The 13818-nt window shown below is 36.9% G+C and overlaps 1 protein-coding gene across 1 annotated transcript in view; it reads left to right on the top strand.

Annotated features, from left to right (window-relative positions):
- ANK3 (ankyrin 3) overlaps positions 1-13818 on the top strand; it is a 373667-nt gene that overhangs the window by 35945 nt on the left and 323904 nt on the right. Inside the window, exon 2 of the mRNA XM_032919982.1 lies at positions 8182-8220. Within this exon, the coding sequence (XP_032775873.1) occupies positions 8182-8220 (39 nt within the window). The remainder of the gene's footprint in view (positions 1-8181; positions 8221-13818) is intronic.

The raw sequence follows: 13818 nt of genomic DNA, 5'->3' as shown, positions 1-13818 counted from the left end.
AGCTTTGTTTAGTAACTGTAATTTGTATGTAGGTGTAGCAGCAGATAAATGCATGGCTCCTTTGAATCAGTGAGTATGGAGATGGGCATCTACAATGACCAGTATGGGCTTTCCTTTTGTCCTGGTTACCACTGATTCTTCATGGAGGCCCTTCTTCTTTGTAGATAGAATTCTTGTAATCAAAGGAAAAGTATTTTTTTGAAAACACTGATTTATAAAAAAAGTAAAGGCAGGAAGTGCAGTGTGATTTGCACAGTGAAGAACCGTGCTAATATGAGGAGACATTTAAGCAGCTCTTTTATATAAAACTAGAACTGAGCAGTAAAGAGTGATGGGAAGCTCATTTTTATACATTTTCTTTTCTATCAATTTTTTTCCCCAGTGGCTGGCAAAAAGTCAGGTTACTGTTAAAGAGAGGGGAGTGATAACCATGATTTGAACTTGGAAGCCTGTTTAGGCAAGTCATGGATGTAGTTGAAGTTGTATGTGATCAAGACACTATCCAGATCTTTGACAGAAGTGCTCAACATTCAGTTGCGGCTTGTTTGCTTGCCAAGCCATTTTCTGGGTTTTATTTCAGCTTTCTTGATTTATTTTTTCCTTTCCTTACAGCAATGAATGAAACATGGACTTTATTCCTCTCATTTCTAAATACAGACATTTCAGTTGAGAGAGTACAGAGTTAATTGCGTGAAATTAGACATAGTCTGTTAACATGCTATGTAAGCTCTTTGTTTTAATAGAAATGTTTGGACTTTATACATGGGCAGCAGGGAAGGAGTTTAGTAAAATAAATCTTATGCAGTGATACCCATGGAATTTTGTGCTTTCTGCTATTTTTGCTGTCTTAATATTAACGATACTTTCATGCAAGTAGAAGCTAATTATTCTTTTCTGCAAAAATATTTGAGGTAAATTGCGTGGCATGAGATGACTTTGATTTATATTCACCATTCTATGTGCTGTAATTCATTAGCTTTTAAAAATACTGAGTGTGAATCTAAGTAGTATCTGGTATACTTATTAGGAGCTTTCTGATGAGCCATTAATTAACATGCCAGTCGATTGCAATGAAATGTTAAACTGGATGCTGAGCCTACTTACAGGTCTTTAACTTAGCAAACATGTAGATTGCTTAATACACACAGCACTTCTGTACAAATCATTACTGTGAAGGAAGGCAACAGCTTGAATCTTGAAGTTTTTTTTTTTTCAGTTGAGCTATTAAATCCAAGCTAGTAGCGTGTTCTATTGTTGTTGATATACTAGAGTTGTAGTGAATTAAAATGAGGAAAGAGAAAAAGGTACAGAGCTTAAAACAAGCCAACCTGGACAACTTCAACCATATAACATGCTAGAAATGTAATCTTGTGATATGTTAAATGAGAAGTGTTACATGCATGTATTGTTGTTATGGTACTGGACAGAAGTTACTGTTTGTCTTCATAAGCGAAAATTCTTTCTATTGGTAAAGTGGTAATTAAGGCAATAATGCCAGTTCACCAATAGTCTTACAATACTAACCATGTTAAAAAAAGACTTGCTACAGTGCAAGTTAGAAGACAGGCATCAACAACTGTAAGTACTGGCTAGTATACAGGTGTCTTTAGTGGGTCTTCAAATGGTTTGCATGGTCTCCTAGATGACCAGTCCTGAGATAGAAATATTTATCTTCCCCACTTTGCATCCCCCCCCCCCCAAAATGTGTGACCTGAACAAGCCAAGTTCTTATCAAGTCCTTGCTGGGATGAGGTTAAAAGTGTGGCTTGCACTAGGTATTGCAAAAAAATGAAGTCATTTCCAAGACCTGGACTTTAGGCTCTGACTTTTGTGGAAGTGTTCTACTCTGTATGTTCAAAGGAATAGAAGGGACATAGAAGAAAGGGTTGAGGGTATCTGTCATTGGTTAGCATGTGATTATGTAGAGAGAATTCAGAAAATGGATGACTCATGTTCATAACTCTGATGTGTATCTCCAGTAACACTGATATACTCAGCAGTGGTGGTTGAGTGAAAATACTTTGCATTCTGCGGTTGTGCCAGTAGTTGCAGACTTGCATACATGTGGCAGAGGAGCAATGCTTTGAAGCTAGTTTTAATAGGATTGGCGTTTCTGATTCCAGTCAGTGGTGGCTTAAGTAGGTACCATTCCAACATTGCTTTTTACCCTTTCTTAAGGTGAAGCGTGGATACAGAGATATAGTGGGAGTGATTATAATCTTTCAGGAGTCCTGCTTTAAAGCAGTGCTAAGCTGCATTGTGGAGGCGTCTCTACATCTGCGAAAGAGTATAATCATCTGAGGTGTTTTTTTTTTTTTTTTTTTTGTTGTTGTTGCTGAGAGAACCCTGAAAACTGAGCAAGGATGTGACTTCTGTCTGGTACTCAACTACAGCATATGCTTTCTCGGTTCTGGAGCTAGCATTGCTCCTTTGAACTATGTACGGAAGATGGGGGCTTTACCGCTTTTGCAGATAGCTGAGTAAAAACTGGCACTGTTCTGTTTATGTGTGTGGCAGCCCTCAGTCAAAAGCAATGGGAGTGCAGCAGCATGTGGCACAGGTCACCAAGGTGGACACAAACTGTATGAGCATGCTAGCAAAGCTGGGAGGTAGTTGCCCATTTTGAATGGGACAGTTAAAAAAAAGTAACATCTTCTGCTGTTTTTATGTAGTCTTTAAGTGTATTTTTTTCTAGAAGAATGCTTTGAATAAAATGTAGTTTTAAAATGGGAACATGAAGGGACTGTATATTGAAATATGTCCTGCTATAGAACCTGAGCTATTAGATGTGACCCACATAAATTAAGTATTGTGCAATGCCTTTATCATCTAATAGGTGGAAACCTAGAAATAGAAATATAAATGTTGCCCCTACTTACCCCTCGTGGAGAATTCTCCTTTAGTCTAAGCATTGGACAGTAATGAAAGGAGGTTTTTCCCTTTGGGAATTGAGTGCTTTATTCAAAATGTAGTTCAGCAATTGAGCTAAAGAAGCATATCTATTAGCTACCAGTAATAGCACTTTTATCTCTTTTTGCTGGATTCTAGCTCCTAAATGGCAAGGCATTAAAATGCTACAGAAGTCTGTGTTGAAATTGGACTAGGTACATCATTTCAATGTTTAAAATGTACCAGTTCTGAGTGATAAAGAGCTCCTCAGAATTCATAGATCAGCTGAAGGTGCTGCTACCCATTTATAAGGAAAATAGTAATCTTCTGTAGAACATGCAAATTTTTCAGGAAGAACTGCTAATATCTGTGCCTGTTTTCTGCATTACGGTTAACTGTGTTAGCGTGTAGTAGGAGTAACTTGAGCCCCTAAGACTCCCATGTGATTTCAGCACAAAGAATGTGGTGTGTGATGGAGTATGGGGCTGGAAGGTATGACCCTGAGAAAAGGCACTTGGGAATATTGAAACATCTCCCAGCAGTGTTACGCCGTTGCATTTTATTATTTCTGAAATGCAGCAGTAATAACGATTCTCTGAAACTTTAGCGTAAAAATTCAGGAGTTCTACCAACAAATCAGATCAAATTCCGCCCCCCCCCCCCCAAATTTGAATCACTGTTGAAAGTGATGAATATTTTTCTTGTCTGTGTCTGAAAGGTGAAGCTTCAGAAACCTCTTATCAAATTGGTCTTCTCATTATTGGATTGGCAAAGCTTTTGTGTGTGGCTATGTGTATTGTTGTGTTTTGTTTGAGTTATAAAATAACCCTTAATGTTATGTTCATTTTCTCCTTCTCTCACATCAGAACTATTGGGTGGAGTCCATATAGTTCAACCTAGTGTTTTAGAGAATGCAGAAAATAAATTTCTGCCTCAGTGTGAGAGACTGAGCGGACTCCTACTCTTGCTGAAAGTATTTATATCTGCTTGCATATCATTAGCTAGTACTTACTAGTCACCACATTTCTGACTGCCCTGTAGTAATGCACTTCTGCTGCTGTTGGTATCTTGTGATTCTCTTTAGCAACTCATTAAGATGAATAATCCTGTTGCATAACAGGTCTTTTGTACTGCTTGCCTGATGCATTACCAAGGCAGGTTTTGTTGAAGTATGCATGGTAGTTTGGTAGGTCCCCAAATTTTTGTACCTGAGAACTTCTGTTAATTTTTTTCATTGATATTCCAGTATAACTGGTAGTGGCTGGCACATATGGAAGTTGTAGCAACTATTCCAGGTAACGGGAAACACCTGGTACTTCTAATCCCTTCTGATCATGGAGTAAATGACAGTGTAGACCTTGTTCGTAATGCCTATCCTGGAGCCAAATTCTCTAAAGCTGGAAAATTTTTTTTTTTTTTTTTTCCTCTTAAAAATGCTATTTGCACTACCTGATATCATAGCCTAACATCTTCACTGATGTCTATTATTCTAGACTTACAGATGCCCTTTCATAAGTATCAACCTAATATCAGTATTGCGCAAAACAATGCATACAACCATGTGCAGATCTATATATGCACATAGAAACATTTCATTTAGACACATGTGCACATGTGTATTAGAACACCAGTCAATAGAATAATTGCGGGCATAAACTTGTACTGTGGTGTTTTCCCTTAACCATCTGCTGCCAAGTATTTCCATGGCAGCCAAGATGCTGTACATCCGTGTTCTGTCAAACTGCTTGTATATTAGCAAGACACACAAGAAGCTGCAGAAAGAACTGAGTGTTGTAGTAATATCATTTATAGAAATGTCCACATAGCCTAAAGGTAAAAGAAAATGAGAAAACGAATCAAGAACAAGAAGAGTCCAGCCTATTAAAAATGCCATTGTTCAGAGGACTCTTTGTACCTTACAAATACTTCTGTGCTTCTATGTTTATGGAAAATACAGACATATTCCACTTCTTCCCTCACCACAAATCTACAACCCAAATCCCTCAATTTGTAACTAATCAGAAAAGATTTTGTAAATGCCTGACTGTGATAATGCTGGAAATCTTATAAATTCAAGAGTTCTTATCAAAGTAACAGTTTTTTCCTAATGCATATTCTGGGGAATATGGAGACTGATATTACTGCAGAGTGTAAGAAGTATGGTGGAAAACTAACATGCAAGGTATTCTTGTCCTTCTGGCCACTACAGACACACAGTGAAAATTTGTTGCTCTGATACCAATGCTCCAAGGATTGACTTGCTTGGTTTTGTAAAGACAAATTTCTTCAGTAACCACAGTCTTGTCTAGGTATAGAAATCTCCTATAAGCATTTAATTCTTCATGTAGTTTACCATGCAGCTTCTTAGTATCTTCTTTTATTAGGCCACTGTGACAATTCTTTAATTACTTTAAATAATTTACCTGCATGCTAAGTAGGGAGAAAAGCTCCAGTGCTTACATCAGTGACATGTTTGTACTAACTAGCTAGTTAAATTAATGTTATATATTCCCTAAATGCTATTGGTGAATGTTTCTCCTCCCTCTGAACATTCTCTTTACAATACCATAGGCATTACAGTATCACACGCAAATTACAGAAAACTGCACAGATTGCATAGACTACAAAAACCACTGATTACTGGACTCTTGTCTAGCTGTCTTGATTTTTTTTTTTAAATGTATTCCATCATGCAGATTGCAAAGGTACAGCAATTACCCTTCATATCTTTCCAGTCTTTGGTAGCGTTTCTTCCTGTTCCATGGAAATTGGTCAAGAATTGAGTGGTTTTAGCTTATTTGTAATTCTCAAATCTAATGTACTGCTTAGTTTACAAAAAACTGTGATACCTGCCAAAGCAACATGTGTGAGTAACATGTACAGTATTGTAGTAAGCAGCCAGCTACACTAGCATCTTAATTCATCACTGAGTATGGGAGAGTGGCAGTTTAACATATGGCCAATCTCTTCAGCTGCTGGTTTGTTATTTCAGATATAGTTAGGACAATTTAGTTCTTGCATTTGGGAAGTACATTTTGCTTTGTAAAGCGATTTCTCCTAGAGCTTTTTGCTAATTCTTTGGTGGTGCTCAGATCTCAAAGTTAGAGCCACACATGAATTAAAGTTGCTCCTGCTATACTGTAAGAGAATGGCAAAATGGAAACATGAATTATTCACTAGAGATTGTGAAGTCCTCTTCAGATACATTAAGGATGGATTGTTGAATGATCTGTGTAATATTCTGCATAACTTATGAATTAGAACCAGAACAGTATTTACAGAGGCAGAACCTGTTGCTTGTTTAGAATTATAGCCCAATAGCTACTGAACTGGCATGTGGTTTGACTGTATGGTGAGAAAATTTAATGCATAGTTCAACGATGCCATTTCCTATTTGGTTTTTTGCTGGTGTGTTTTTTGGGGGGAGGGGAGGGGAGTGTGGTGGTGTTTGTTTTCTGGTTTTTTGGTTTTGTTTTTTTTTTTTTTTATCTGATTGTTAGAAAAGTGTTTCGTGTTCAAGTTAAATCTTGGAATAAGAACTTGAGACTTATGCTGTGAAAATGTTTTATTCTTCATTACTGGGGTTGTTGGACAAAATACATTTATTTGGGAAAGGAAATGGAAAATTTGGGAAAGGAAATAGAAATTTGTATTTTCATATGATATACAAAGAATTTGTTGAGCTTTGCATAGACACTGTGAATTTCCACTGTTTAAAAAAAAAAAAAAGTTACATTCCCACTGTGAAAAAAACCAAAAGAAAGTGTATGCCTCTTGAGCTTAATTTCTCACAGAGATTTTAAGTAACTTGTGTAAGAAGAGTAGAAAATGAACAGTTCTACGTGGTGCTCTTTCAGTGGGACTGTTTCTGTAATAAAGGTTATAAGTTTGCTTTGCTGATATTCGGTCTGGACAGTCAGTGACAGTACAAGCATATGGATATTCCAACTAAATTTTGTGATATTACATGCTTTATATATGAAGAAAACAGATGTGACTGCAATTTAAAGTTTAGCTAAAATGTTCTGTAATGTTTGTGGAAATTAAGTGCCCTAAAGTTAGCAACTCTTTTGTGGGAAGACATCAATTCTATTTGAAAAATAAATTTAAAAAATAAAACAAAAACTCCAAACCAACCGAAAAAATCCCAACCTCCAAATAACTTCTTAAATCAAAAAACTTTGCTTTTTCATGTTAACAGTTGGACTGATCAACTACATCTATATTCAAATACATGAGAAATAGATATTACATTTCTCAAGTTTTAAAAATTTCAAATAGATTTAAGAGAACAAGTAGACTAACGTTCTTTACTGGGTTGTGTTGGCATTAATTCTTTCTTTTTCAATTCTCAAGTTGGATAGTCCTAACTTTGTAGAGATCTAAGGAAGATTCTGGGGATTTGTGTCATAACTCCATGAAAACTGCTTGGCATCTTTCCCAACCCCTGCCAAGAAGTCATTGTTTACGTAGTCATGTTTTTGACTACTTTCCTTGGTGAAAAGCATTTGGTCGAGCACTGTGGGTGTAGCCTCAAATGCAAAGCCACCAAGATGCTTAAAATAAAAGTGTGCTGAAGAACACGGTCTGTCTCTGTTCTTGTTATTTTCCAAGTAGACAAAGAAGATACCTCTACTGTTTTGCTTGGTGTTTTTGTGTGTATGTTTTTCACCCTCCTCTCCCCATAGGCTTCATCTTGTTGTTTCTTTACCTATCTGTAGGTTTCAGCAGAACTGAAGGGATATCATGCTCTTTGTGGTGCTTTGCAGGCTTTCGGTTTGCTATTTCCTTCTGCCTAGCATCTCAATATTTCACTGCCTTTTTTCTTTTTTTACTTTTTGAGGGACTTAATCTTTTGCCCCATGACAACATAGGTTTGTTTAGAAAAACTGTACGAACAGATTTCCAGGACACACAGACTTTTTTTATGTAAGACCCTGGGTTGAAAGCAACTGGTATGTGTAATATACCAGTAGACATCATCTGTAATATACCAGTGAGACATCATCATTCTGTGGGATGTGAAACACATCTTGTGACATCAGTCAACTGTAACCTGTATTGTGACTTCATACTTCTGATGCTGATGCTGTACGATGTATTTTCTGTGAAGTGTAGTGTGTGTATTCCTGGGATCTTTGCTACAAAGTGATGATGGTCTTTGGATTGCTCCACAAATTGCTCCCTAATAATGTTATCTTTTCATGTAAGCATTATATTTATTTTTTACTACCATTGAGATTGTTTACCTACCAGTTTTAATTATTTTCAATTTAATTTCTTTATTTTTAGGTATACCATAAATGCTACCCTCCAGGAAGCCCTAGAAAGGTAAAACCTTAAAATTCTGCTTTTGTTTATTCCCTGGGGTTACATGCCAGTGTTTGTTGTGTTTTTATTCTGAATGTATTGCTACAATACTGAGCTCATCACTGGAAAAAGCAGAGAATGCTATACTGTAAAATCTTTGGGACTGTGATCTTTTTGAGCATTAGTAGAGAATGTGTTTATCTGCAGTCTTACAGTTTTGTCTTCACTGCTTTGAAGCCCCTTCTAATTCGTGTGTTTCTTTAAGCATCTGTATTGCTGTTGTGCACTTCATGTTCCTTATCATAGATGTTGCTTTGTTTAGGTGAGCAAATAAACAGTAATTCTTCACATGGAATCACATGAAAGGCATTACCATTTAGGTTAGCTAATTTACACATCTTTGATGTGACAAGAGCTTCCTGACTAAAGACCACTTGTTACAAAATTTGCTTATTCTTAACAAGCAAAAATCTGTCAGTTGTTTGAGTTGTGCTCACCTGTGGTTGAAACAAGTTTTTTCCATGACCTTTGTTAGAAAATACCAGATACGCAGACTTTAGGGTTTAGCTGTGTCCTCATGAGCTGAACGTTCAACTATGCATCACTTCAATGAGAAATTAAGACATGCTGTACTCTTATGCCTGTATTAGCAGTGTATAGTGCTGGCATATGAATCATTATTTCTTTTCCCTCTAAAATACCACCCAAAACCTGCATGTGGAATTTATAGCCTTCAGATGCTACAAACTGTGTACAACTTCCTACTAATTGACTTGGTTTCAGTCTAGTAATGCTCTGGTGTACACCTTTTTCTCTTATGTGAGGTTAGAATAAGGTAAACAGCCAGATTCCAGGAAGTTTTGGACAAGAATGTGTTTGCTGCTACTTTCATTTTCTTTTCCCTCTTCCCCCCCCCCCCCCCCCCCCCCCATGTAACATTTGTCTTAGATGTAGTCATTGAAGAGTTACAAGGCAAGACATTGCACAGAGAATAATTCATTTTGAGTTAAGTTTCTCTGGTTTTGTACTGCAACTGGACGGAAGTTGTTCCTCCTGGTTGTTACTATCATCTGTGGAAGCAACAGTGAGCACTGGGGATACTGGAGTTAGATGTTTGAAGATCTGTGGTATCATCTATTCAGAACGTTACACTGACTGCATATCTCAGCTTTGTTTTTATTCCTCTACAGTGTAGAAATTCAACTTTCAGGATATATAAAAAGTTGTTTAATAAAACACATGCCTTTTGTTGTCCACTTCTGTATTTTTCTTTTCCAATAAAAGCATTTGGCAGAACTGTATCCCTCTGAAGTGTCAGATTTGCTAGACCTTGTGACATGTTTGAAGTATCTAATAATGCAAAAAGGTTCAATGGACAAGTCACCCATTTTCCCATGCTATTTTTTTGTGTTTTAAATGACAAGGTTTAGAAATGCTTTGAATTTTGCTATTACAAGCATTGTAATTTGTTGTCATCAAAACTGCTGTGATTTGATGGAGAACAACAGTCTTGAAACTGTCATCATCTTGGCAGAAAAGAAATATTTTTGATCATACTCACTTCCAGATCTTCCAGGTGGCTGAACTAAGGTCTCACATTGATGTTGTGACCAGTGACTGAGGACATAAACTGGTACAGAAGTCTCTTGGCAACACCATTAGAACTTTTAAAAGTGTAATAAATTTAAATAAAGCAGGAAAATCTACACTGAAATTATGAGAGGGTAGAGAAGTAAATGGCTGAAGCTGGCACTACCTGCCTTTAAGCCCTTTTCCTACTGGGACATCCTCAGATGCCCTCTGCTGATCTTAACATATTTAGTCGAAGAAGCATGGCTCTTGGTTTTTAATCTTCTTGGGACTGGAAGACTCTTTGGGTGCTTTGGTAATCCACTGCCCATGAGAAAAGATAGAAGAAAGAGGAAAACCTTATTCTTTTTGCTAAGGCCAGTTGTCCAATTGTTTGATTCTATGGAACAAAGTTTTTGAATTAGGGAAATTCAATTTAGCTGCTAGCTTCAAACCTGCTGAACTGCTATGTATTTAAGTTGGGCTGCTGTTTCCCTGTTGTGTTGCACTCATACCCAACCTGAAATTTAACCCTGCCTTGCTCATGGTGGTGGTGGGGAAAGGAAGGAACAGTGGGATTTTCCAGAAAACAGCAGGAAATATTCCCTTTCAGCTGAGAATTCTCTTGCCCTTCCTGCTTATCCCCTCTTATCACTGAACAGTGGTGACAGCTGGCTAGTAGCGCACATAAAGGGAATCACCAAGCTGTAGTGACCAATGATGACCATGTTCCTTAAGTCTTGTATCCACACTGTCACCATGTGTGAGGCCTGTGTGTTTTGTGCCTCCTGAGCTCTATTGTAGTATATAGTTCCTATTTTTGTTCCTTTATAGGCTTAAAGTGTAGTGCATATTTAAAGTACGCACTTAAAATGAAATTACACAAATGTGTGAGTTATCTTGTGTCTTAATAGCTGAGGCAAATACATTTTCCTTTAGATTTCACCAACAATAGTTTACACAAACAAACTAGTTGGATTTTTTTGTGATGAAAGAAAAATGGAATATAAAGACACAATAAACAAGGTGAAGCTTAAAATATGTGAAGAATCCAATTGTGGAGAGCTAAACCCACTGTTTCTTTACATTGCATATTTTTAAACTGACAGTCCTTGTCTGAAAGTGTAATTGCTTTCTCTTCTGCTTGACATTAAGAATGTTCTTTTTATTGTCGTTCAGAAGGTTATTTCTTACTGTTATAGCTTTAACTTGTCATGACTCAATCCAAATTCCAACATTTTACTTATTTCAAGAGCTTTGAACAAACTGATGTTTGAGACGAAAGCTTTTTTCATTACTTAAATTACATATTTGTGTAGAATGGGAATCAGATGGCAGCATTTTAGAAATCTAGTTCACCACTTCAGTCTTATGTGCCAGTTATCTGTCTGGTCAGGACTTTGATATAAAGGCTTGGAAAAGAAAGTTGGCATCTGTAGGCTTCTTTGTTTAAAGCTAAATTGAGTTAATAGAAATAGCCAGATGTAAGGACTGGAAAGGAACCCAAACCAAACTCTGAGGCTGAGACTCTCTCAGTTGGAAGACAATGGCACGACACTAGGTCAGTAATGCACAACATGGTAAGTGCAAAGTTGCGGGAGGATTACAAAAATCATGTAGAATGATTAAACACTCCTAACTGCGTCCATTACACGGTGTTTGCTGATCCATGTATATGCAGTGCCAGATCCTTGAATTTTGGATGTGCAAAGCTTTTTTTTAATCTTGCACCTAGCAGATGACGTTGGAGTAACTGAGGATCCTGTTGATCGCTCTGTGCAGGATTTTGTGGCACACATGCATGCTCTCTACCTGTCCAAATAATTTTCAGGAAAATATGTTGACTTATATGAAAACATACCATTTGGCTCTTATATTTTTCACTTAATGTCTTACAGCTAGAATCTGTGCCTGGGAAATAGTTTGTCCCTCCTCCAAAATTTGATCTCCAGATAAGAATTGACTTTTACGGTCAACCAGTTGGGGGGAAGAAAAATAAAAATCAGTATGTCAGCTTTGGTTCTTCAGCTGATATGTAAAACTGCTTATAGTAGTGTGCACTTCATATTGACTTTTTAGCTGCGTTCATGTTTAGCCTTGATGCACATCAAGATACGCATTGGAAGTCTTCTGAGCTTCTCTATGAAGATAAAAATATAATGTTGACTATATAGCAAATGGATGAGTGTCAAATGAACTCTGTCTTGTTTTCTACCCTTCTTGTGCTTATGCTTATTAGAAATTCCAGGGCATTATTTTAATACAGAGGGTGTTCACATGTTTCTATACATAAAAAACTACACCCAAGTTTCTCAGTTGTAAAAATAAACCTTTATTTTGTAAACTGTAAAGTTCTAAGCAAAGCACTGCAGTCAGAAGACAAAGGTGTACTGGTTGGTAGATAGTAGAGGCAATGTTAAGGATTTAGGTTTAAAAATCTGAGCCTCACTTGATGTAAAAAGGACAATTTACATAAACGTCTTACAAAATTGTATGTAAATCAGATGTGTGAGAATTGGGACAGGTGAAGTAATTTGGATGCAATGCGCTAGGTGGTAGAGCAGGAGAATATTCCACAATTATGTGTTTTTAAACAGTATATCATAATATGGATTTCCAATTTTAGTTTTGTCTGCTGTATAAATGTGAAAAGTCACAACCATGGGGAGAGTAAGCTTTTCTTTCCCTTCTTCTGGAATACAAACCAGTCCGCTAGTACAGCTATTTTTGGCAGTTGAATATTGCTTTAGCTAGGAACCTATTGTACACTATTTCTTTTAAAACATTGTCATAAATACTTAAATCATAATAATGGTTCTCAGCAAGATAGGATGTTCTTTCAAATTTTAGTTAGATCAGTTTTGTCTTACTCCATGCAAACAGACAATAAAATAGTAAATATAAAGAAAAATTAATAAAGTCCTTTGATAAATACCACAGAAATGGTAGTAGTGGTTATGGATAAGATCAGCAATCGGTAAAATCCTAACTATTTAACTTCTCCTAGCATCAGTGAACTGTGTGTTTTGGGGTTTTTTACTTATTCAACTTTTTTTAAGTTAACTGGTTTCTATTGGTTGTTACTTTATGTATTCTTATTACTTTTGGTTTTTTTCCTCAGTAGAAAAGTGGTGGGTTTAGTTGTTAATGCTTTTTGCCTTTGAAACAAATTACATTTATGAAGTTTTCTCCTCTAATTACAAAAAAAAAAAAAAAGAAAGCTTTTTTTTCTTAATGCAGCAATTCTATATGCAAAGTGCTGGGAAGGAGGTTTGGTTCCAACATTATGTTTTCCTGGCTTCCGAAGTAACATGCCAAAATAATGCCTCGGCAGAAGATGGGAAGCCTTCTGGGCTTATCTCCAAATTTCCATTATGTGATTGCTCTGTTATATCTGGACAGAACCTGTTGGAGGCAATAAATGAAACCTCTCTTCAAGTAATGGCTACTCACAGAAACAATCAGCTAAGGACAAGGAAAACTCCTGCACTCAAGCAACCTTTATCTTTAGCAACATCAAGAGTTTAAACAAAAGATGGACTAAAGAAAACTAGTGGAGTATGCCTGAAGCTTCTGGGGTACCAGTTACTTATTGAAGCCATTTGCTTCAGAAATGCTGATGACTTTGTACTTCTTGTATATAGAAATCAACCTATTTTCTAACATCCTGCCAGTAGCAGAACTGCCTGACTTCCTTGGAGCAGGAAATGGGAGAGTATAGAGAAGAAGCTGTTGTGATGGAATGTGTAGCTTTTATTGGAAATCTTCTTTTCCAGTCAGGTCAGAATTGTGAAAGGATTTCATCCCTTCCTACTGTTTTTTGAAGACAAAGGTGAGCAATAAGATTGCTAGTAATCCAGAGTTTGAGAAACTGAAGGAACATGGCCCAGAGGGGTTTAGGAGAGGATGAACCAAAAGCACTGGAGGCTATGAAGTGAGACTTCAATTGTAACTGCTTGGCAATGGTAATGTGATCACAGAATGATCTGCAGTGGAGGGCAAGAAGGTCCAGCTGCAAAAGGAGTTGAACTGGCTGTAAGCTGGAATTCT

This window comes from Strigops habroptila, chromosome 5, assembly GCF_004027225.2.
Source record: "Strigops habroptila isolate Jane chromosome 5, bStrHab1.2.pri, whole genome shotgun sequence".
NCBI lineage: Eukaryota > Metazoa > Chordata > Aves > Psittaciformes > Psittacidae > Strigops > Strigops habroptila.
Note: the sequence above shows the minus strand (reverse complement) of the source record. Positions and strands in the feature narration are given on the sequence as shown.